Below are 24,483 nucleotides of genomic sequence, written 5' to 3'. Positions count from 1 at the left end.
TACACCTGTTTTATTCAGCATTTCACTGTAAGGTCTACCTACACCTGTTGTATTCAGCATTTCACTGTAAGGTCTACCTACACCTGTTTTATTCAGCATTTCACTGTAAGGTCTACCTACACCTGTTTTATTCAGCATTTCACTGTAAGGTCTACCTACACCTGTTGTATTCAGCATTTCACTGTAAGGTCTACCTACACCTGTTGTATTCAGCATTTCACTGAAAGGTCTACCTACACCTGTTGTATTCAGCATTTCACTGTAAGGTCTACCTACACCTGTTGTATTCAGCATTTCACTGTAAGGTCTACCTACACCTGTTTATTCAGCATTTCACTGTAAGGTCTACCTACACCTGTTGTATTCAGCATTTCACTGTAAGGTCTACCTACACCTGTTGTATTCAGCATTTCACTGTAAGGTCTACCTACACCTGTTGTATTCAGCATTTCACTGTAAGGTCTACCTACACCTGTTGTATTCAGCATTTCACTGTAAGGTCTACCTACACCTGTTGTATTCAGCATTTCACTGAAGGTCTACCTACACCTGTTGTATTCAGCATTTCACTGTAAGGTCTACCTACACCTGTTGTATTCAGCATTTCACTGTAAGGTCTACCTACACCTGTTGTATTCAGCATTTCACTGTAAGGTCTACCTACACCTGTTGTATTCAGCATTTCACTGTAAGGTCTACCTACACCTGTTGTATTCAGCATTTCACTGTAAGGTCTACCTACACCTGTTGTATTCAGCATTTCACTGTAAGGTCTACCTACACCTGTTGTATTCAGCATTTCACTGTAAGGTCTACCTACACCTGTTGTATTCAGCATTTCACTGTAAAGGTCTACCTACACCTGTTGTATTCAGCATTTCACTGTAAGGTCTTGTATTACACCTGTTGTATTCACATTTCAATGTATTTCCCCACCTACACCTGTTGTATTCAGCATTTCACTGTATCTACCTACACCTGTTGTATACATTTTGTAGGTTTGTTTTGTATAACAGCAATTTCAGATAACAGCCTACACCTTTTTAGTGATTTCAAAACTGCAAGTGTGAGACATGGCCTGTTGTATTCAGCATTTCACTGTAAGAACTACACCTGTTGTATTCAGCATTTCACTGTAAGGTCTTACACCTGTTGTATTCAGCATTTCACTGTATCTACCTACACCTGTTGTATTCAGCATTTCACTGTAGGTCTACCTACACCTGTTGTATTCAGCATTTCACTGTAAGGTCTACCTACACCTGTTTTATTCAGCATTTCACTGTAAGGTCTACCTACACCTGTTGTATTCAGCATTTCACTGTAAGGTCTACCTAACCTGTTTATTCAGCATTTCACTGTAAGGTCTACCTACACCTGTTGTATTCAGCATTTCACTGTAGGTCTACCTACACCTGTTGTATTCAGCATTTCACTGTAGGTCTACCTACACCTGTTGTATTCAGCATTTCAACTGCTGGTCTACCTACACCTGTTGTATTCAGTTTCAGAGGTCTAACACCTGTTGTATTCAGCATTTCACTGGGGACCTACACCTGTTGTATTCAGCATTTCACTGTCTACCTACACCTGTTGTATTCAGCATTTCACTGTAAGGTCTACCTACACCTGTTGTATTCAGCATTTCAAAAGGTCTACCTACACCTGTTGTGTTCAGCATTTCACTGAAGGTCTACCTACACCTGTTGTATTCAGCATTTCACTGTAATCTACCTACACCTGTTGTAATCAGCATTTCACTCATGTCTACTTTCTACACCTGTTGTATTCAGCATTTTGTTCACTGTATCTACCTGGTATTCAGCATTTCAGTAGTTAAGTACACCTGTTTATTCAGCATTTCACTGTATCTACCTACATGAGTATTCAGCATTTCACTGTAGTTAAGTTTTTCAGCATTTCACTGTATCTATGGATGTTGACCCAGCATTTCACTTAAGTCTACCTTTTGTTTCTGTATTTCACTGGATGGTCTACCTACACCTGTTGTTAAGTCATTTTGTTCTGTATCTATGGATGAGATTTCACTGTAGGTTAAGTCACCTTTTATTCAGTTTCTGTATCTATGGACCTGTTGTATTCAGCATTTCACTGTAGGTCTAAGTCTTTGTTTCAGGATGAGACATTTCACTGTAAGGTGTATGTATTCACTGTATAAATGATTTCCCCCTCTGTAATCATTCCCATTACAGCCCTTCAGTCTTTTTCAGGTTTGTTTAGAAAATAACAGAATGATAGATAACAGCCTACTTTTAGTGAGATACAAATAAGTGTGAGACATGGCCTTAAGTTGATTTTGTTCTGAACTATTAATGAACAGTGACTTATTATTATTAAGTCTTTTTGTTCTGTTCTATGGATGAGACCCAGTAGTTAAGTCTTTTTAATCATGGATGAGACCCAGTAGTTAAGTCTTTTGTTCTGTTAGTAAATGTTTTTATTTCTGAGGATTATTATGAACCCAGTAGTTAAGTCTTTTTGTTCTGTATCTATGGATGAGACCCATGTGGATCTAAGTTTTTTGTTCTGTCTAAAATCTCTATGGATGAGACCCAGTAGTTAAGTCTCTTTGTTCTGGGGAACATGACACCACAGATAAAAGGATGAGATGACAAGTTTGTTCATATGAAGACCCAGTTTATTTCATATTTTTGTTCTGAAGTATCTGTATGCTGATGAGACCCAGTAGTTAAGTCTTTTTCTTCTGTATCTATGGATGAGACTATGGATGAGACCCAGTAGTTAAGTCTTTTTGTTCTGTATCTATGGATGAGACCCAGTAGTTAAGTCTTTTTCTTCTGTATCTATGGATGAGACCCAGTAGTTAAGTCTTTTATGGATGAGACCCAGTTTAAGTCTGTATCTATGGATGAGACCCAGTAGTTAAGTCTTTTTGTTCTGTATCTATGGATGAGACCCAGTAGTTAAGTCTTTTTGTTCTGTATCTATGGATGAGAGCCAGTCGTTCGTTCTAAATGATCCATTGCCAAACTGGGTGGTAACGTTCTTATCCCTCTCTAGCTAGACAACTACAGATAACTTACAGTCACGTCAAAGAGTGCAGCCAGAAAAGCAGCAAAGTAGCTGCATTTCCATTTGTTTTAGCTGTTTTCTAGTGACATTTATTTGGATAAATCCATGACAATGAGCTAATGATGCACACTTTCACCTGGAATAGAACATGTCACATCTCGTCAGGATTTTTGTTTTAGATTCCATCTCTCACAGTTGAAGTGTACCTATGATAAAAATGACAGACCTCTACATGCTTTGGAAGTAGGAAGTAGGAAAACCTGCAAAATCGGCAGTGTATCAAATACTTGTTCTCCCCACTGTATGTTTTATTATTTAGAAAAGTATCGTGTTTTGGAATGAAACTCTTCTTATGTTTCCCCATCTGAGCTCAGAGTAGATGAGAGACATAATATTTGTCTCTGTTGTGTTGAAGCCCAATCAAGCAGGAGAGACCAGCCTCCCCTGTGCCCAGCGGTCTGTCCATGAAGAGTGACCGGTCTATGGGTACACCTATACGGTTTAGAGAGGGAGACTTTTCTACTGAACAAAGGTAAGAAGAACTCAGGGGTCATGGTCAGGGAGTTAAACAACACTGTCTCTAGTCATTTCTCCTCTCCCATTTTTCAATTTCTTTTTGTTGTTTTAATAATCCATAGGCTAATCCTTTTTCCATTTTCAAAGTCCTGAAACAATATTTAACATTCCCTCCCTGTGTGTGTGTGCAATCCTTGAATGTTTTGTCCACAGAAACCAACAGGAGAGATCAGAGTCAGAGATTCTCAGTGGTCAGTCTTCCCAGAGTCAGCAAACAGAACTGAAACAACACCGAGTGACCTCATCAAGTACAGTACCAGCAGGGATGTGTTGTGGTGATTAATTTAGACAAGAGAGAATTAATAATACCATCAATAATACCAATAATGATATAAATCAGTCACACCAGTGTGTAATGTATAATGAAAACCTTACACATTTAGACAGACAGTTACAGTAAGATAATAGATGATTACAATGTAAGCATTATAGCACATTATAACAATACTGTAGGCATTAAATCAGACAGTAATATTAATATCCTCTGTGTTATTTCTTCATTCAGATGAACTTGCTGTGATTTGCCAACGTGAACTCAAATCTAATCTGAAGAAGAAGTTTCGATGTGTATTTGAGGGGATCGCTATACAAGGAAACCCAACACTTCTCAATAAGATCTACACAGAGCTCTACATCACAGAGGGTGGAACAGGAGAGGTCAATAATGAACATGAGCTGAGACAGATTGAGACAACAACCAGGAAACAAGCAAGACCAGAGACTGCAATCAAATGTAATGACATCTTCAAGCCCTTAACTGGACAAGACAAACTTATCAGAACTGTGCTGACAAAGGGAGTCGCTGGCATTGGAAAAACAGTCTCTGTGCAGAAGTTCATTCTGGACTGGGCTGAAGGAAAAGCAAATCAGGATGTCCAATTTGTATTTTCATTCCCTTTTCGGGAGCTGAATTTGATGAAAGAGAAAAAACACACTTTGATTGAACTTCTCAATCACTTCTCAATGGAAACCAAAGAATCAAGAATCTCCAACTACGACAAGTACAAAGTTCTGTTCATCTTTGATGGTCTGGATGAGTGCCGACTGCCCCTAGACTTCCAGAACAACAAAATCTGTTGTGACGTCACAGAGTCAACCTCAGTGGATGTTCTGCTGACAAATCTCATCAAGGGAAATCTGCTTCCCTCTGCTCTCCTCTGGATAACTACCCGACCTGCAGCAGCCAATCAGATCCCTTCAGGTTGTGTTGACCAGGTGACAGAGGTACGAGGGTTCAATGACCCACAGAAGGAGGAGTACTTCAGGAAGAGGTTCAGTGATGAGGCCCTGGCCAGCAGAATCATCTCACACATAAAGACATCAAGGAGCCTCCACATCATGTGCCACATTCCAGTCTTCTGTTGGATTTCTGCAACAGTCCTTGAAGACATGCTGAAACATAAGAGAGAAGAGATGCCCAAGACTCTGACTGAGATGTACACACACCTTGTGGTGTTTCATACCAAACAGAAGAATGAAAAGTATCGTGGGAAAGAAGAGACAGGTCCAGACTGGAATAAAGAGAGCATTCTGTCACTGGGAAAACTGGCTTTTCAACAGCTTGTGAAAGGCAATCTGATTTTCTATGAAGAAGACCTGAAAGAGGCTGGCATTGATGTCAATGAAGCCTCAGTGTACTCAGGATTGTGCACACAGATCTTTAAAGAGGAATGTGGGCTGTACCAGGACAAGGTGTACTGCTTCGTGCATCTGAGCATTCAGGAGTTTCTGGCTGCTGTATATGTGTTCCTCTCACTCATCAACAACAATGAAAATCTAATGGCCGAACCTCAAACAACGTCCAGTAACGATTTTCTACTGAAGACAGAAGTTACTGTCTACAAGAGTGCTGTGGATGAAGCCTTACAAAGTGAGACAGGAAACCTGGACCTTTTCCTCCGCTTCCTTCTGGGCCTCTCACTGGAGTCCAATCAGAAGTACTTACGAGGTCTACTGACAAAGACAAGAAGCAGCTCACGGAGCCATGAAGAAACAGTCAAGTACATCAAGGAGAAGATCAGGGAGAATCCCTCTCCAGAGAGGTGCATCAATCTGTTCCACTGTCTGAATGAACTGAATGACCATTCTCTAGTGGAGGAGATCCAAAGCTACCTGAGATCAGGAAGTGTCTCCAGTGATGAACTCTCACCTGCACAGTGGTCAGCTCTGGTCTTTGTGTTGCTGACTTCAGAAAAGGAGCTGGATGTGTTTGACCTGAAGAAATACTCCAGATCAGAGGAAGGTCTTCTGAGGCTGCTGCCAGTGGTCAAAGCCTCCAGAGTTTCTCTGTGAGTACATCAAATACATTTAAGTGCTAATGGTCTGGAAGAACTATTCAGTTTAGAGAAAAAAATATATTATTGAATAACATATTGAATCAGTGCATTTGTGTTCACATTAGTATAACAAAATGACCATACAATTCTAGGAGACAGAAGATGAATCTATATGTTGTTTGGTGTTAAATGAACAGTGTGTTTGTGAAGTCATGATGATCTCTTTATCAGGCTGTCAGGCTGTGGAGTCACAGAGGAAGGCTGTGCTTCTCTGGTCTCAGCTCTGGAGTCAAATCCCTCACACCCAAGAGAGCTGGATCTGAGTAACAATGACCTGAAGGATTCAGGAGTGAAGCTGCTCTCTGCTGGACTGGGGAATCCCCACTGTAAACTGGAGACTCTGAGGTCAGAGTTCCTGTAATGTGTTTACCAGACACATAGTCCACATCATACAGACACACATAGTCCACATCACATGTGTTTACCAGACACATAGTCCACATCATACAGACACACATAGTCCACATCACATGTGTTTACCAGGCACATAGTCCACATCATACAGACACACATAGTCCACATCACACAGACACACATAGTCCACATCATACAGACACACATAGTCCACATCACATGTGTTTACCAGGCACATAGTCCACATCATACAGACACACATCCACATCACATGTGTTTACCAGGCACATAGTCCACATCACACAGACATACACATAGTCCACATCATACAGACACACATAGTCCACATCACATGTGTTTACCAGACACATAGTCCACATCATACAGACACACATAGTCCACATCACATGTGTTTACCAGACACATAGTCCACATCATACAGACACACATAGTCCACATCACATGTGTTTACCAGACACATAGTCCACATCATACAGACACATAGTCCACATCACATGTGTTTACCAGACATAGTCCACATCAGACACACATAGTCCACATCACATGTGTTTACCAGACACATAGTCCACATCACACAGACACACATAGTCCACATCATACAGACACACATAGTCCACATCATACAGACACACATAGTCCACATCACATGTGTTTACCAGACACATAGTCCACATCACACAGACACATAGTCCACATCATACAGACACACATAGTCCACATCATACAGTAGTTCATACAGACACACATAGTCCACATCACATATGTTTACCAGACACATAGTCCACATCACATGTGTTTACCAGACACATAGTCCACATCATACAGACACACATAGTCCACATCATACAGACACACATAGTCCACATCATACAGACACACATAGTCCACATCACATGTGTTTACCAGACACATAGTCCACATCATACAGACACACATAGTCCACATCACATGTGTTTACCAGACACATAGTCCACATCACACAGACACATAGTCCACATCATAGTGTTTACCAGACACATAGTCCACATCATGTGTTTACAGACACATAGTCCACATCACATGTGTTTACCAGACACATAGTCCACATCACATGTGTTTACCAGACACATAGTCCACATCATACAGACACACATAGTCCACATCATACAGACACACATAGTCCACATCACATGTCCACATTTACCAGACACATAGTCCACATCATACAGACAGGCACATAGTCCACATCATATGTGTTTGGACAGTGAAGCTTACAGGTTTAAATTTGCTGCTATACTCCAGTATTTTGGATTTGAGAAAATAGTTTAATATTAGGTGACAGTACAGAACGTCACCTTTAATTAGAGGTTAATGGTGAGAGGTTAGTTTGTTTTGTTGTTGCCTCTGTAACTCTCTCACTCTTTATTATTAATGATTCAGTCATGGTCTTTCTTAATCATGGCAGTCACAGGCTTGACGTAGTCATTGTTGGCCAGGAAAATGGTACCAAATGCTATACCTTTGACTACTTTAATACACTATAAGTGTTTTGGTCATGATACTTATGACTTTGTAAAATGGGGGATAGATACATAAAGATCAGTCAGTTCTAAACCACAGACATGTCTGAAAGTAGCCTCAAATAAAAGGTGACATTATAGACTGACCAGTAGACTGACCAGACCAGTTTAAGAAGAAGTATCAGTCAGAAGACAGACAGTGAGGTATCAGACTTAGATTGTACTGAGTATACAGTCCACACCATATCTATTTTGACAGTGACGCTAACATTTTAAATGTGGCTCTATACTCCAGCATTTTGGATTTGAGATCAAATGTTTTTTGAGGTGCCAGTATACTCAAATTTTCATACAAACCATTTTTCTCTCTAAAAGCAATATTATGATCATTTACAATAATGATACATTAATTTATTAATAGATATGGCAGGTTTCAGGACACTGACATATCTGAATATGTTGAAAATTATACTGCCATTATTTTCACCACCAAAGAATATCAGTGTGGTTTTAATATGATTTGACTCTTTGCAGGCTGTCAGGCTGTCTAGTCACAGAGGAAGGCTGTGCTTCTCTGGTCTCAGCTCTGAAGTCAAACCCCTCACACCTGAGAGAGCTGGACCTGAGTAACAATGACCTGAAGGATTCAGGAGTGAAGCTGCTCTCTGCTGGACTGGGGAATCCCCACTGTAAACTGGAGACTCTGAGGTCAGTATTCCTGTAGTTGGTCAACAAGTGATAACTGTTCACCAGATCCACATGTGTTTACCAGGCACACATAGTCCACACCATATGTGTTTGGACAGTGAAGCTTACAGTTTTCAAATGTATGCTATACTCCAGCAATTTAGATTTGAGATAAAAAACGTTTAATATTAGGTGACAGTACAGAATGTCACTTTTTATTAGAGGTTAATGGTGAGAGGTTAGTATGTTTTGTTGTAGCCTCTGTAACTCTCTCACTCTTTATTATAAGTGATTCATTCATGATCTTTCTCAATCATGACAGTCACAGGCTTGATGTAGTCATCGCGTTCAAAGAATATGGGACCAAATACTATACTTTTGACTACTTTAATACACATTCATTCATTTATGAATAGATATGGCATGTTTAAAAAAATATACTGCCACTCCAATTTCACCACCAAAAAATATCATTGTGGTTTTAATATGATTTGACTCTTTGCAGGCTGTCAGGCTGTCTAGTCACAGAGGAAGGCTGTGCTTCTCTGGTCTCAGCTCTGAGGTCAAACCCCTCACACCTGAGAGAGCTGGATCTGAGCTACAATCACCCAGGAGACTCAGGAGTCAGACTGCTCTCTGCTGGACTGGAGGATCCACACTGCAGACTGGAGAAACTCAAGTATGTAGAGGGTTTGTCAATGTTCATATCAGAAATGTTTGACTTATCAGGCCAGTTAAGACAAACATTCTTATCACAACTTGGACAAAGTTATATTTCTGACTGTGTGTTTATCCGTGCATGTGTGAGTGTGTGAGTTGACGTGTATCACTCAATCACTGTCTGTTCCTCTGCTTACCGCTACAGTGTGGAACATGGTGGAGAGTACGCAATGAAACCTGGCCTTAGAAAATGTGAGTGTTGACTGCTGTGAAGAATATGACTAAGAATAAGTCTTAATTCAAGTTAAGTCCAAGTCAAAGACCACCATCATTACTTACTTGGTCATATTAAATATCAGCTGTAGTTCTACAGAAGCAGAAATCAGGGACACCAACGTTTAGAAAGAGTTGCTTTGACAATGTGTGTGTCTGTGTATGTGTGTGTGTGTCTGTGTATGTGTGTGGCGTGTTCGTGTTACATTAGAGATGCGTGAGTATTCATGCATGCATACGTGTGTGTGTGTGTGTGTGTGTGTGTGTGTGTGTGTGTGTGTGTGTGTGTGTGTGTGTGTGTGTGTGTGTGTGTGTGTGTGTGTGTGTGTGTGTGTGACATCATGGTTCAGTACGACATCATGTGTCCAGCGTGTGTGTGTTCATCAATGCGTACAGGTGTTTGAGTATGTGTGTAATTAATGTGAATAAGTGTGTTTTACAATACCATACAGTATAACATATGATCATTCAACAAGTCAACAAGTCTCAAGTTACAAGTTCTAATATTGTGTCTGGTTTCATCCATCAGATGCATGTGATCTCACACTGGACCCAAACACAGTAAACAGACTCCTCTCTCTGTCTGAGGAGAACAGAAAGGTGACACGTGGGAGAGAGGAGCAGCCATATCCTGATCACCCAGAGAGGTTTGGCTACAGGAAGCAGGTGCTGTGTAGAGAGGGTCTGACTGGGCGCTGTTACTGGGAGGTAGAGTGGAGTGGGAGAAGGGCTGTTATAGGAGTGACATATAAAGGAATCAGCAGGAGAGGAGAGGGTGAGGACAGTCTGATTGGATGGAATGACAAGTCCTGGAGTCTGGTCTGCTCTGACAACCTTTACACTGCCTGGCACAATACTAATTCCACTACCATAGCCGTCCCCCTCCAGCTCCCACAGAGTAGGAGTGTATCTGGACTGGCCAGCCGGCACTCTGTCCTTCTACAGAGTCTCCTCTGACACACTGACCCACCTGTACACATATCAAACCACATTCACTGAGCCCTCTATCCAGGGTTTCTGGTTTATGACTCCTCAGTGTCCCTGTGTCAGGTGGTCCCTGTGTCAAACACAACATGATGTTTCACTCTAATCCTGGTCATGTTCAGTAAGCACACTGGAGCAACAATGTAGAATAGCTCTCTAGTGTGTAAACATGTGATTGTAAATATTCATGAATAAACACCATTGACGTTGTGAAACACAACTTGGACCTGCTGACGTCTGAGCGCGACATATGTTTGTTGTTGGAAGCTGAAAGCTGAACGAGAGGTCTATTGTTTTTGTAAAGCTGACCGTGTTTTTATATTATTTTATGATCCTGCAGCACTGTTGGGCTTAGCTTCTGTTAGTGCTGCTGTCTGTCCCGGGATCCTGCAGCACTGTTGGGCTTCTGTTAGTGCTGCTGTCTGTCCCAGGATCCTGCAGCACTGTTGGGCTTAGCTGTTAGTGCTGCTGTCTGTCCCGGGATCCTGCAGCACTGTTGGGCTTAGCTTCTGTTAGTGCTGCTGTCTGTCCCAGGGATCCTGCAGCACTGTTGGGCTTAGCTTCTGTTAGTGCTGCTGTCTGTCCCGGGATCCTGCAGCACTGTTGGGCTTAGCTTCTGTTAGTGCTGCTGTCTGTCCCAGGATCCTGCAGCACTGTTGGGCTTAGCTTCTGTTAGTGCTGCTGTCTGTCCCGGGATCCTGCAGCACTGTTGGGCTTAGCTTCTGTTAGTGCTGCTGTCTGTCCCGGGATCCTGCAGCACTGTTGGGCTTAGCTTCTGTTAGTGCTGCTGTCTGTCCCGGGATCCTGCAGCACTGTTGGGCTTAGCTTCTGTTAGTGCTGCTGTCTGTCCCGGGATCCTGCAGCACTGTTGGGCTTAGCTTCTGTTAGTGCTGCTGTCTGTCCCGGGTATTGCAATGTTTTTAAAATTGTATAAACTGCCTTAATTTTGCTGGACCCCAGGAAGTAGAGATGCTGCCTTGGCAGCTAATGGGGATCCACAATAAATATAAACACAAAATAAAAATACAACATGGCGTTTCCCTTTAATCATGGTTCAGTATGACATCATGGTTCAGTATGACATCATGGTTCAGTATGACATCATGGTTCAGTATGACATCATGGTTCAGTATGACATCATGGTTCAGTATGACATCATGGTTCAGTATGACATCATGGTTCAGTATGACATCATGGTTCAGTATGACATCATGGTTCAGTATGACATCATGGTTCAGTATGACATCATGGTTCAGTATGTCATCATGGTTCAGTACGACATCATGGTTCAGTATGACATCATAGTTCAGTAAGACATCATGGTTCAGTACGACATCATGGTTCAGTACGACATCATGGTTCAGTAAGACATCATGGTTCAGTACGACATCATGGTTCAGTACGACATCATGGTTCAGTACGACATCATGGTTCAGTACGACATCATGGTTCAGTACAACACTCTTAGAATAGCTCTCTAGTGTGTAAACATATGATTGTAAATATTCATGAATAAACACCATTGAAGTTGACAGACATTGTCAACTAGAGTCTAATATAATTAATCACCACACTGTGTTGTAAAACTGTTTTCATTTAGAAATCATTGATCTTGTTGTTATTGGGCTTCTTGATGTTTGTACATATTGTTGTCTGTAGAATGTTTGTTGCATCAAGAATTTAACAAATAATCTTGTTTGTGTTTAAACTCAATTCCACTGAATGAAATGTACATGTGACAAATGTGACTAATAAAGTTAATCAACCAGATGAAAGAAGAGAGATGGAAATGTTTTAATACCGATGACAATATGACATTACAGTCAATGGAGGACAGTAATAGATGGAAGAAGAGAGGTGTAAATGTTTTAATTCTGATCACAATATGACAGTACAGTAATAGATGGAAGAAGAGAGGTGTAAATGTTTTAATATTGATCAGAATATGACAGTACAGTAATAGGTGGAAGAAGAGAGGTGGAAATGTTTTAATACTGATCACAATATGACAGTACAGTAATAGATGGAAGAAGAGAGGTAAATGTTTTAATATTGAGACAGTAATAGATGGAAGAAGAGAGGTGTAAATGTTTTAATATTGATCAGAATATGACAGTACAGTAATAGATGAAAGAAGAGAGGTGGAAATGTTTTAATATTGATCAGAATATGACAGTACAGTAAATGGAGTACAGTAATAGGGGTTTTGTTCAGTACATAGAAATGGGACTCATTCAGTTGAAGAGGAAGCTGTTATGACAACACACACACAGACCTTAACAGTGTAAAATGTCAACTTCAATGGGGTTGTAGCTGTATTGAAGTGGTGTGTTTTTAGGGAATCTCCTTTCTCTGTCATCTCTGGTACAACACGGGAATCTCCTTTATCATCTCTGGTACAACACGGGAATCTCCTTTATCATCTCTGGTACAACACGGGAATCTCCTTTATCATCTCTGGTACAACACGGGAATCTCCTTTATCATCTCTGGTACAACACGGGAATCTCCTTTATCATCTCTGGTACAACACGGGAATGTCCTTTATCATCTCTGGTACAACACGGGAATCTCCTTTATCATCTCTGGTACAACACGGGAATCTCCTTTATCATCTCTGGTACAACACGGGAATCTCCTTTATCATCTCTGGTACAACACGGGAATCTCCTTTATCATCTCTGGTACAACACGGGAATCTCCTTTATCATCTCTGGTACAACACGGGAATCTCCATCTCTGGTACAACACGGGAATCTCCTTTATCTCTGGTACAACACGGGAATCTCCTTTATCATCTCTGGTACAACACCCTCTGTGAGGTCAGCAACATTCAGGGGAAATGGAAAGAGATCCTGTGATGTGATTTCCTCTGTTTAACAGGCACTTCTTTAAGCCTGCTACGTTACTGGTTGTCTACAATGACGTCTCCTGTGTAAATACACACCCTTGTGATGTTACAGCAAGCAGCTTCAGGAAGTGATACTGTGTATTCAGTATTTACATTATAATATCCACTATACTGTCATTATAATATCCACTATACTGTCATTATAATATCCACTATTCTGTCATTATAATATCCACTATTCTGTCATTATAATATCCACTATTCTGTCATTATAATATCCACTATTCTGTCATTATAATATCCACTATTCTGTCATTATAATATCCACTATTCTGTCATTATAATATCCACTATTCTGTCATTATAATATCCACTATTCTGTCATTATAATATCCACTATTCTGTCATTATAATATCCACTATTCTGTCATTATAATATCCACTATTCTGTCATTATAATATCCACTATTCTGTCATTATAATATCCACTATTCTGTCATTATAATATCCACTATTCTGTCATTATAATATCCACTATTCTGTCATTATATTATCCACTATCCTGTCATTATAATATCCACTATCCTGTCATTATATTATCCATTATTCTGTCCAGGTAACAGGAGATAACCATGGGACTGGAGGAATCCAACTAGAAACTTGGCATCAATCTATATTTTGTGAAAATAGTAGTGTTCCTATTCACAGCTTGTCAGTGCATATTTAAAGTCTGTGGTCAATGCAGACAAACACAAACGAGCTGGGACCAGGCTGAACTCATGGATGAACTCAAAACATCTGGGTCACATGATTAAAGATTTTTAGATTAGACGTTGAACACGAACCATATAAAGCCACAGAGAGATCAATCCATTAAGCAGGAGAATTTATAGTATGGAGTCTATGGAGACAATGGCCATCTGTCAGTCAGGTCAAAGCCCAATCTGTTTTCAGCCCCACCTGTTTAGTCAAATAAAAACACAAATGCTGTGGTTGTTGCCTTTCTTTCATGTAATTTTGACATTAGTGATGTCACATATCAGTTTGCAAAAAGTGTTAAAAATATATAATTGAGTTAATAAAGCTAAATACAACATGGTCTTTTTTGTTTTCTTGAGTCAGTGCTTTCTGTGGTGTCAACCAGCAGAAAATACAGAGTGTTGGTAATGTTCTCTAGTTGCGGTGTGATTGGCTCAAAAATTCAAGGGATTCGGCACAACAGGAGCCCTTGCATAAACTGCATCGTTAACAGGTCTGAGATCTTGAACAAAACTCCAATCACCTGAGGCTTTTCGGACAGGATGAATAAGGGTATGACAGGGAGAGTCGAGACAAGGCACAATAGCTCTTCTTTCTACCAATGAACAGGGGTAATCCTCTTGACAGCTTCCTGAATTGGGGGACACTGAGTTCTGCTTGGTCTCTGTGTGCTCTCAGGTGTGACAGTAAGAGGTTCAACCCCTCTCATTCCCCCAATGTCATACTTATCTTTAACCACACTTTTTGGCTCAAGGGCCACATCAGGATTTTGAAATTGCGGGGGCCTCCCGAGTGGTGCAGCCGTCTAAGGCACTGCATCGTGGTGGTTGAGGCGTCACTACAGACCTGGGTTTGATCCCAGGCCATGTTACAGCTGGCATTGACTGGGAGACCAATGAGGCGGCGCACAATTGGCCCAGCGTCGTCCGGGTTAGGCGACGGTTTGGCAGGCACAGATTTTCTTGTCCCATTGCGCTCTATCAACTACTGTGGCGTGCCGGACGCATGCATGCTAACACGGTCGCCAGGTGCACGTTGTTTCCTCTGACACATTGGTGTGGCTGACTTCCGTGTTAAGTGGGCAGGAAGCAGTGTGGCTTGTGTCAAGAAGCAGTGTGGCTTGGCTGGGTTGTGTTTTGGAGGACGCATGGCTCTCGACCTTCGCCTCTTCCAAGTCCGTACGGAAGTTGCAGCGATGAGACAAGACTGTAACTACCAATTGGATACCAAGGAATTGGGGAGAAAAAGGTGTCTCCTGGGCCAGATTGATGTGCCCGGTGCGCCAGCCCCCCTCGACATAGGCCTATATGTTCTCTCCCGACTGGGATACACTGGAGTTGCCCCCATCGACATAGGCCTATATGTTCTCTCCCAGACTAATGGATATGATGTCTGGAGTGTAGCATAAGGTAACCAGTCCATCCAACATCATCACCTATATGTTCTCTCCCAGACTCATGGAGACAGTCTGGAGTGTAGCATAAGGTAACCAGTCCATCCAACAGCATCACCTATATGTTCTCTCCCAGACTCATGGAGACAGTCTGGAGCGTAGCATAAGGTAACCAGTCCAACCAAACAGCATGGCCTATATGTTCTCTCCCAGACTCATGGAGACAGTCTGGAGCGTAGCATAAGGTAACCAGTCCATCCAACAGCATCATAATACAATCACTCAAAGGCCATTACCAGAATGTGTTTAATTTTGGAGTCTAGGCTCGACCAATTATGTACCGAAGACATCTGTTTTCTGTTTTTATAGTTTTTCTGCTGTGCCTAATATGCGGTAGGCTTTGTATTGTATAATGGCACAATCATTATTTAATTCCGAGTTTTTTTCGGGCTTGGGCTCAGTTATAGTCTATGTGTATTCATAAGTTCTAATATACAATATCCAGACTGACCATGTTTTTCATGCAGTTTCAACCTGTTGAACATCTTTTTTCAAATGTATCAGTCACAATGAGTTTTAAAAGCACGATACTGTTTTGATAATAAGTGTTTCATGTGATTTTTGTTTGTTGTGTGTGTATGTGTATTTGTGTGTGTGTGTGAGAGAGAGAGAGACTTTGTGTACTGTGGGATTTTTGAATCAGTTTGGCTGTTTGGAGAGGTCAGAGTGTATGTTTGAAGTTGTTGAGTGGTTTTTGGCAAAACACTGTAGATGTATATGTTCCAGAGTAGAGTGTTCCAAAGTAGAGAGTGTTCCAGAGTAGAGAGTGTTTTAGAGGAGAGAGTGTTTTAGAGTAGAGAGTGTTCCAGAGTAGAGGATGTTCCAGAGTAGAGAGCGTTCCAGAGTAGAGAGTGTTCCAGAGTAGAGAGTGTTTTAGAGTAGAGAGTGTTCCAGAGTAGAGGATGTTCCAGAGTAGAGAGTGTTCCAGAGTAGAGGATGTTCCAGAGTACAGAGTGTTCCAGAGTACAGAGTGTTCCAGAGTAGAGAGTGTTCCAGAGTAGAGAGTGTTCCAGAGTGAGAGTGTTCCAGAGTAGAGTGTTCCAGAGTAGATATGTTCCAGAGTAGAGAGTGTTCCAGAGTAGAGAGTGTTCCAGAGTAATAATGTGTTCCAGAGTAGAGAGTGTTCCAGAGTAGAGAGTGTTCCAGAGTAGTGTGTTCCAGAGTAGAGAGTGTTCCAGAGTAGAGAGTGTTCCAGAGTAGAGAGTGTTCCAGAGTAGAGAGTGTTCCAGAGTAGAGAGTGTTCCAGAGTAGTGTGTTCCAGAGTAGTGTGTTCCAGAGTAGTGTGTTCCAGAGTAGAGAGACACACAGTACCAGCTGTAATAGAGTACTGACAGTGTCTGCAATGGCAGACGGGAAGATGCAAATTACCTGAAAAATATCTAATCTCTCAATCTCAAAGTTCACCAAATTCATGCATTAAGCTGTTGAAACGCCCCTGACCCCCATAATGACTGTGGACTAAGCCCCCAATGTCTTCAAATCCTAGAAAAGTTCATGGACAGCCCACTCCAGTCGCAGCTACAACCACCTCCACCGACTACCACTATTGTTACCTCTGGAGAGAGAGGAGTTTCTACCCCTGGGTAGAGAGGAGTTTCTACCCCTGGGGAGAGAGGAGTTTCTACTCCTGGGGAGAGAGGAGTTTCTACCCTGGGGAGAGAGGAGTTTCCCCCTGGGGAGAGAGGAGAGAGTTTCTACCCCTGGGGAGAGAGGAGTTTCTTCCCCTGGGGAGAGAGGAGTTCTACCACTGGAGAGAGAAGAGTTTCTACCCTGGGGAGAGAGGAGTTTCTACCCTGGGGAGAGAGGAGTTTCTACCCCTGGGGAGAGAGGAGTTTCTACCCTGGGGAGAGAGGAGTTTCTACCCCTGGGGAGAGAGGAGTTTCTACCCTGGGGAGAGAGGAGTTTCTACCCCTGGGGAGAGAGGAGTTTCTACCCCTGGGGAGAGAGGAGTTTCAACCCTGGGGAGAGAGGAGTTTCTACCCTGGGGAGAGAGGAGTTTCAACCCTGGGGAGAGAGGAGTTTCTACCCCTGGGGAGAGAGTTTCTAGGGGAGAGAGGAGTTTTCATCCCTGGGGAGAGAGGAGTTTCAACCCCTGGGGAGAGAGGAGTTTCTACCCCTGGGGAGAGAGGAGCTTCTACCCTGGGGAGAGAGGAGTTTCTACCCCTGGGGAGAGAGGAGCTTTGGGGAGAGAGGAGCTGCTACCCCTGGGGAGAGAGGATAGAGGAGTTTCTACCCCTGGGAAGAGAGAAGCTTCAACCCTGGGGAGAGAGGAGATGCTATTAGGAGAAACTGCGATCCTGCTCGGGAAGTGCTTGCCAGGAGCTTCCGTGACAAATGTTTGGCAAGAGCTTCAGTGGCGAAGACTGCTCAACTTGCTGATGTTTCACAATATGCCATTGTTGTCTCAGTAACCAGGTCCCAACCCAATTGAACACTACTGGGAGATCCTGGAGTGGCGCCTGAGACAGTATATTCCACCACCATCAACAAAACACCAAATGACGGAGTTTCTTTGTGGAGGAATGATGTTGCATCCCTCCAATAGAGTTCCAGACACTTGTAGAATGTATTTCAAGGCATATCTACACCAAGGAGCATTGTTCTGGCGGCTCATGGTGGCAAAACGCCCTGTTAAGACACTGTGTTGGTGTTTACTCTATTTTGTCAGATACCTGTAGGGGTTGTCGCTCATCACTGCAATCCATCTGTTCTTGTACTTTATGCTGGTCTACATTGACATAGATCTGTTGTTGTACTTTATGCTGGTCTACATTGACATAGATCTGTTGTTGTACTTTATGCTGGTCTACATTGACATAGATCTGTTGTTGTACTTTATGCAGTCTACATTGACATTTTTATCTTACTTTATGTTCCATTGGTTGACATAGATCTGTTGTTGTACTTTACGCTGGTCTACAGACATAGATCTGTTGTTGTAGATGCTGGTCTACATTGACATAGATCTGTTGTTGTACATGCAGTCTACATTGACATAGATCTGTTGTACTTTATGCTGGTCTACATTGACGTTTTTATCTTATCTTTTGTTCCATTGGTTGGCCTTATCTGTGTGTGTGTTGAGAGAAGAAAGAGAGAAGAGAGAGAGAGAGGGTATTAGAGACAGAGAGAGAGTGTTGTGTGTATTAATATAGGTGAACCAGAACCTGATATGTAAATTAGATGAGAAAACAAAAGTATATTTCGATGACCGATTGATCATTCCAGACTCTGCTTCTGAGAGAGAAATTAAAGGTAAGATATTGTTATGTGTATTCATATAGTTGATGGTATTGTTATGTGTATTCATATAGGTGATGATATTGTTGTGGGTATTCATATAGGTGATTATATTGTTATGTGTATTCATATAGTTGATGATATTGTTATGTGTATTCATATAGTTGATGATATTGTTATGTGTTAATAAAGTTGATGATATTGTTATATATATTCATATAGTTGATGATAATGTTATGTATATTGATATAGTTTATATTTTTGGTAGACAGAGTGTTATAATAGTCCTACTCTCATTAAAATGTATTTGATGTAAATTAGATGCGGGGAGGGATTGGTTCCGTGCCCATCTGTGTTCCCCAGGGTGATCTCTTACAGTATCATAGGCCTATCTTCTTGTCTTCTCAAAACAGGCTTAAAACACAACAAACAACAAACAATAATTTTCTCTTTTTAATCTACTGTTAACTCTTTTCACTCAGGAAGGTATTTTGTGTGAAAGAGAGACAGTTAGATATTGTGGAAAGACTAACAGCAACTTACACTTCCTCAAAACCGGTTGTGTGTATTCATTGGAGCTCACTGTAGCAAAACGTTTGGCAACTTAAACCGTTTACGTCACATTCTACGGTGTTTGGAGGAAACCGTTTATGCAATGTTGCAAAACTTGTGGCTGCGGTGTAAACTAATGAATACGACCCAGGTAGTGGCCAATGACTCGGTTGTTGATGCTGAAACCTGAACGTAACCTGAGAGGTGTACTATGATGCAAGCTGGATATACTGGTTTTCTAAAGTTAGCTATCTTCAGTTAGCTTCACATTCCAGCTCAAAGCCTCCTCCATAGGAGTGTACAGAGCGCTAGTCATCAGGAAGGTGCTCTCAGCAGAAGGGAAAATATATAATGACTTGACAGTTTAATCATACAAAATGGCGCTAACTGGACGTGAGCAAATTCAATCAGTGGAGGCTGCTGGGGGAGGACGTTCCACCTGTTCCACTCCAGCCATTACCACAAGCCCGTCCTCCCCAATTAAGGTGCCACCAACCTCCCGTCAATTCAATATATACAACATTCATTCATCATAATTCTACATTTGATAAATGTAATTGTATCATAGTTCTACTACAGTGTAGTGATCTATACAACTTCCGACGTGCGTTTACTGTGAACACTGAGGCTGACCAGTTAGTTTTAACAGTGACCAAGAAGGCTATTTGATCACAACATAGGCCTACCAGAGTGGCCTACCATCAAAAACAATGTAAAAAAGGCATCCAATAACATTTAACATGGAAATAGATGTTCTATCAATCAGTCTGCAGGAGCAGCCAATGTGTGGTGTTTAATGTAAGTCTTCATTCCATGAGAAAAAAACATGCAGAGCTTCACATGAACCTGTTGATCTACTTGTCCTTCACACAAGGAGGTGACTGAAAATGTTGTTGTGTTTGATGCAAGAAGACACTTTCCTAATTAAAACACATCATTATTCCCACACCATTACTACAGAGAATCAGACACATGATGCTACCCTCTGCCCATTGGCTGCTTAGTTTATTCAAGCATGTTTCAAAATACGACACTGCCAAGCGTGTCCAAAGCTGTCATCAAGGCAAAGGGTGGCTACTTTGAAGAATCTCAAATATAAAATATATTTTCATTTGTTTAACACTTTTTTGGTTACTACATGATTCCATATGTGTTATTTCATAGTTGTGATGTCTTCACTATTATTCTACAATGTGGAATATAGTACAAATAAAGAACAACCCTTGAATGAGGAGGTGTGTTCAAACATTTGACTGGTACTGTATGTGGCTAATATTGCATTGATACGATCACAATTCCCACAGTGAAGGGAACCGTTGATGGTGATAACTAACGGTGAAAACTCTAGAAAGTTCAGCGAAGTTCTATCTCCTGTTTTTCTGCGCACTCTGATATTTCCTCTGGGGCTGCGAGCCTGAGCACGGGCTCAGCTTAGTGGGAACGTTGGTCACAATACCAACCAAGTAACCCTGTTGGGGCCAATGAATGAATGCATATGGTGATTGCCTTTCACACGATCAACCCGGGTTTGCTTCCCTGCCCTGCTGTTCGCTACATTGGTGTCAGAATGGAATGGTGTCTGTAAGGTCATCAGAACGCAAGGCCTGGACGTGTGAGGGGGCTGAGTAGGCGTCTTCCTGTTTGGAGGGGGCAGAGTGAGCCACATTACAACTCCCAACATGTGGGTTAACCCTATTGGTGCGTAGGGTGTTTGCCTTTCCCACCATCGACCCGGGTTCGCTTCCCTGCCCTGCTGTTCGCTACTCTATTGATATCATAGGCTTTCTGACACCCGTTGAATAAAGCAACACTAGAATATGAGTAAAGGATGTTAGGATAATATCAGTAAGTGTTGATTTAGAGTTGTCTTCTGGGTTCAGCCTTCTAGCTGCCTTCATCCATTGGGTGAAATGTAACAAATGACATGTCCTCAGAGTTGGGAGATAACCACTCCTAGTTTAAACCACTCCTAGTGGGGCTACGGGTTCCCAACTAGGAACACCCCCCCCCCCTTCAGCCCACAACGGTGGCGCAGGGAAAGCAAAAATATTCTTAAAAATATTTAACCTCCACACATTAACAAGTCCAATAGCTTAAATGAAAGATAAACACCTTGTTCATCTACCCAGCATGTCAGAATTGTAAAATGTTTTACAGCGAAAACATAGCACATATTTATGTTAAACCACCACTAGGGAAACATACAATATGTAGCCACATGGCTATGCAAAATAGCACAATCACAAACGCAGGATTAAAAGAAAAATAATTCACTAACCTTTTGAAAATCTTCATCAGATGACAGTAATAGCACATGTTACACAGTACATTTATGTTTTTTTCAATAATATGCAATTTATATCCATAAATCTCCATTTACATTGAGCCATGTTCAAAAAATGCAGCAGAAATGACCGGAGAAATTATAAATATCTCCAGCAGCTAACGCCAGATAACAGCAATAAACATCATAAACTTTGACTAAATATACATGTTCTACATATATTTAGAAAGATACACTTCTTCTTAATGCAAACGCTGTGTTACATTTATTTTTAACGTTACAGAATTCGTTCACTATTCAATAATCTGAGACGGCGCTCAGCCATTAGCATTATTTCTCTACTATGTTGGATTCGACAAAAATACAATTTTATAACATAAATATTCCCTTACCTTTGATGGTCTTCGACAAGAATGCCGTGGAAGGAGTTATACTTACCTAATATAACGTTTGGTTGCAGTTGGTGTGTCTTTGTATTAGCAAAAGCTAACATCTTCAGGTGAATTACCCCAAAAAGGACTTCTGATCACGAAAATTGCGCATCAAAACTTCAAATTGACATATTATATGTCGACTAAACTGGTCAAACTAAATGCAGAATCAAGCTTTAGGATGTTTTTAACGTACAAAACAATTGGCGATTAAATCAAACGTAACGAACTCACTTCAACCAGTTTGGAAAAAAACGTCCGTTTTTCCAGAGCGCGCTCCTGAAAACTCGTGACACCTCAGTATTTGGCCCACCAAGCAGTCAAAGCTCGTGCTATTTTCTCCGTTGCACGTCTCACTGTAAGACGGGAGCCGCTGAAGAAATAGAAACTGTTCCCAGAGCCATAGCTGGTTGGCAAGGGTGGGGGCGATGACGTCAAAGTTGGAGGAATTTTCTAAGGAGGGAGAGAGAGTTTGGGAGAATGGCTGCCCTGTGAGTTCTGCTTTACATACAGACATAATTCGAACGGTTTTAGAAGCTTTAGAGTGTTTTCTATTCAATAATTATTATTATATGCATATATTAGCAATTTTTGACAGTTTCTTTGTTTAGTTTACTTTGGGCACACAATTCATCCAAAAGGGGGCAGTATTTCCCATAGCCCCATAAACCACTCCTAGTTTAAACCACTCCAAGTTTTTACCACTCCTAGTTTAAACCACTCCTAGTTTAAACCACTCCTAGTTTAAACCACTCCTAGTTTAAACCACTCCTAGTTTAAACCACTCCTAGTTTAAACCACTCCTAGTTTAAACCACTCCTAGTTTAAACCACTCCTAGTTTAAACCACTCCAAGTCTAAACCACTCCTAGTTTAAACCACTCCTAGTTTAAACCACTCCTAGTTTAAACCACTCCTAGTTTAAACCACTCCTAGTTTAAACCACTCCTAGTTTAAATCACTCCTAGTTTAAACCACTCCTAGTTTAAATCACCATAGCAACCATTTCATTATTTCCCCAGAGCAGCAAGGGAATCTAGAGACTCATTCTTTGTAGAATCACAATCACCTTTTTCACCCAGTACATTTAAACATACAGGATCTTAATTTGAGAAAATATTCCTGCAGCATCAGGAAATGTGAATTATTATGTGGATTATAATTAATGAACATTTTTGTGTGAGTTGATATATTGAAATAGAGCCTTTTTAGGTTGGGTTAAAGATGGACCAAAATGCAGCGTGGTTATTGTTAAGCATCTTAAATAAAGACGAAAATGTAAACACTATACAAACACAAAATAAGAAAACGTGGCAAAACCGAAACAGTCATAGACTTACCTAGACAACGACACTGAACACAACCCCATAAATCTAATAAACCCCTAGACAAGACGAAACACATAAATCACCCATGTCACACCATGGCCTAACCAAAATAACACAGATAACTAAGGCCAGGGCTTGGATATATAGTTTGAGGATATATAATTAATTCTCTGTCTGTATTGGCCGGATTGAACCCTATTTCTAGTCCTGCAAACAGAGAGAGAACAACATACATGGATATGTGTTTAACACGGTTTAATGCTTTTTTCCATATTTTTTTAAAACATATGAATCATATTCATTTGTAGCTCCCCCTGTATGGCAGATTCTCAGTAGGTTTCAATAGTCCATTAACCTAACAGCCTGGCAGGCCTACAGAAGGCCACACACACACACACACACACACACACACACACACACACACACACACACCACCAGAGGGAGAATGCAGAGACATTATAACCACCTACCACTAGAGGGTGACTAAAACACAGTTCTGTTAGTTTGTCATTCTTACATTCACGGTAACAAAATGAAACCCTGATGTCCTGTGTTCAGGAGTCTATTGAGTCTGTCGTGAGAGGATGTGCTGTGGTGTTCAGGAGTCTATTGAGTCTGTCATGAGAGGATGTGCTGTGGGGTTCAGGAGTCTATTGAGTCTGTCGTGAGAGGATGTGCTGTCGGGTTCAGGAGTCTATTGAGTCTGTCGTGAGAGGATGTGCTGTGGGGTTCAGGAGTCTATTGAGTCTGTCATGAGAGGATGTGCTGTGGTGTTCAGGAGTCTATTGAGTCTGTCGTGAGAGGATGTGCTGTGGTGTTCAGAGTCTATTGAGTCTGTCGTGAGAGGATGTGCTGTGGGGTTCAGGAGTCTATTGAGTCTGTCGTGAGAGGATGTGCTGTGGGGTTCAGGAGTCTATTGAGTCTGTCGTGAGTGTCTGCTGAGAGGATGGTGTTCAGGAGTCTATTGAGTCTGTCGTGAGAGGATGTGCTGTCGGAGTCTATTGAGTCTGTCGTGAGAGGATGTCTGGGGGTTCAGGAGTCTATTGAGTCTGTCGTGAGGGATGTGCTGTGGGTTCAGGAGTCTATTGAGTCTGTCGGAGAGGATTCTGTGGGGTTCAGGAGTCTATTGAGTCTGTCGTGAG

At 41.5% G+C, this 24,483-nt stretch overlaps 1 protein-coding gene across 1 annotated transcript in view; it reads left to right on the top strand.

Moving 5' to 3' along the window:
- Positions 1–2,890: 2,890 nt before the first annotated feature.
- The window catches only part of LOC135533059 (uncharacterized), a gene marked incomplete at its 3' end in the record, with an annotated part of 45,918 nt that continues 24,325 nt past the window's right edge, over positions 2,891–24,483 (top strand). The window contains 11 exon segments of the mRNA XM_064960448.1: positions 2,891–3,586; positions 3,784–3,905; positions 4,136–5,918; positions 6,138–6,311; positions 8,375–8,548; positions 9,033–9,206; positions 9,393–9,439; positions 9,990–10,411; positions 11,503–11,753; positions 14,733–14,904; positions 15,133–15,302. Coding sequence (XP_064816520.1) covers positions 3,519–3,586; positions 3,784–3,905; positions 4,136–5,918; positions 6,138–6,311; positions 8,375–8,548; positions 9,033–9,206; positions 9,393–9,439; positions 9,990–10,411; positions 11,503–11,753; positions 14,733–14,904; positions 15,133–15,302 — 3,557 coding nt within the window.

Source organism: Oncorhynchus masou, unplaced genomic scaffold (assembly GCF_036934945.1).
Source record: "Oncorhynchus masou masou isolate Uvic2021 unplaced genomic scaffold, UVic_Omas_1.1 unplaced_scaffold_2186, whole genome shotgun sequence".
Lineage (NCBI taxonomy): Eukaryota > Metazoa > Chordata > Actinopteri > Salmoniformes > Salmonidae > Oncorhynchus > Oncorhynchus masou.
The sequence above is the reverse complement of the archived record's forward strand: the minus strand, read 5'-3'. Positions and strand labels throughout refer to the sequence as shown.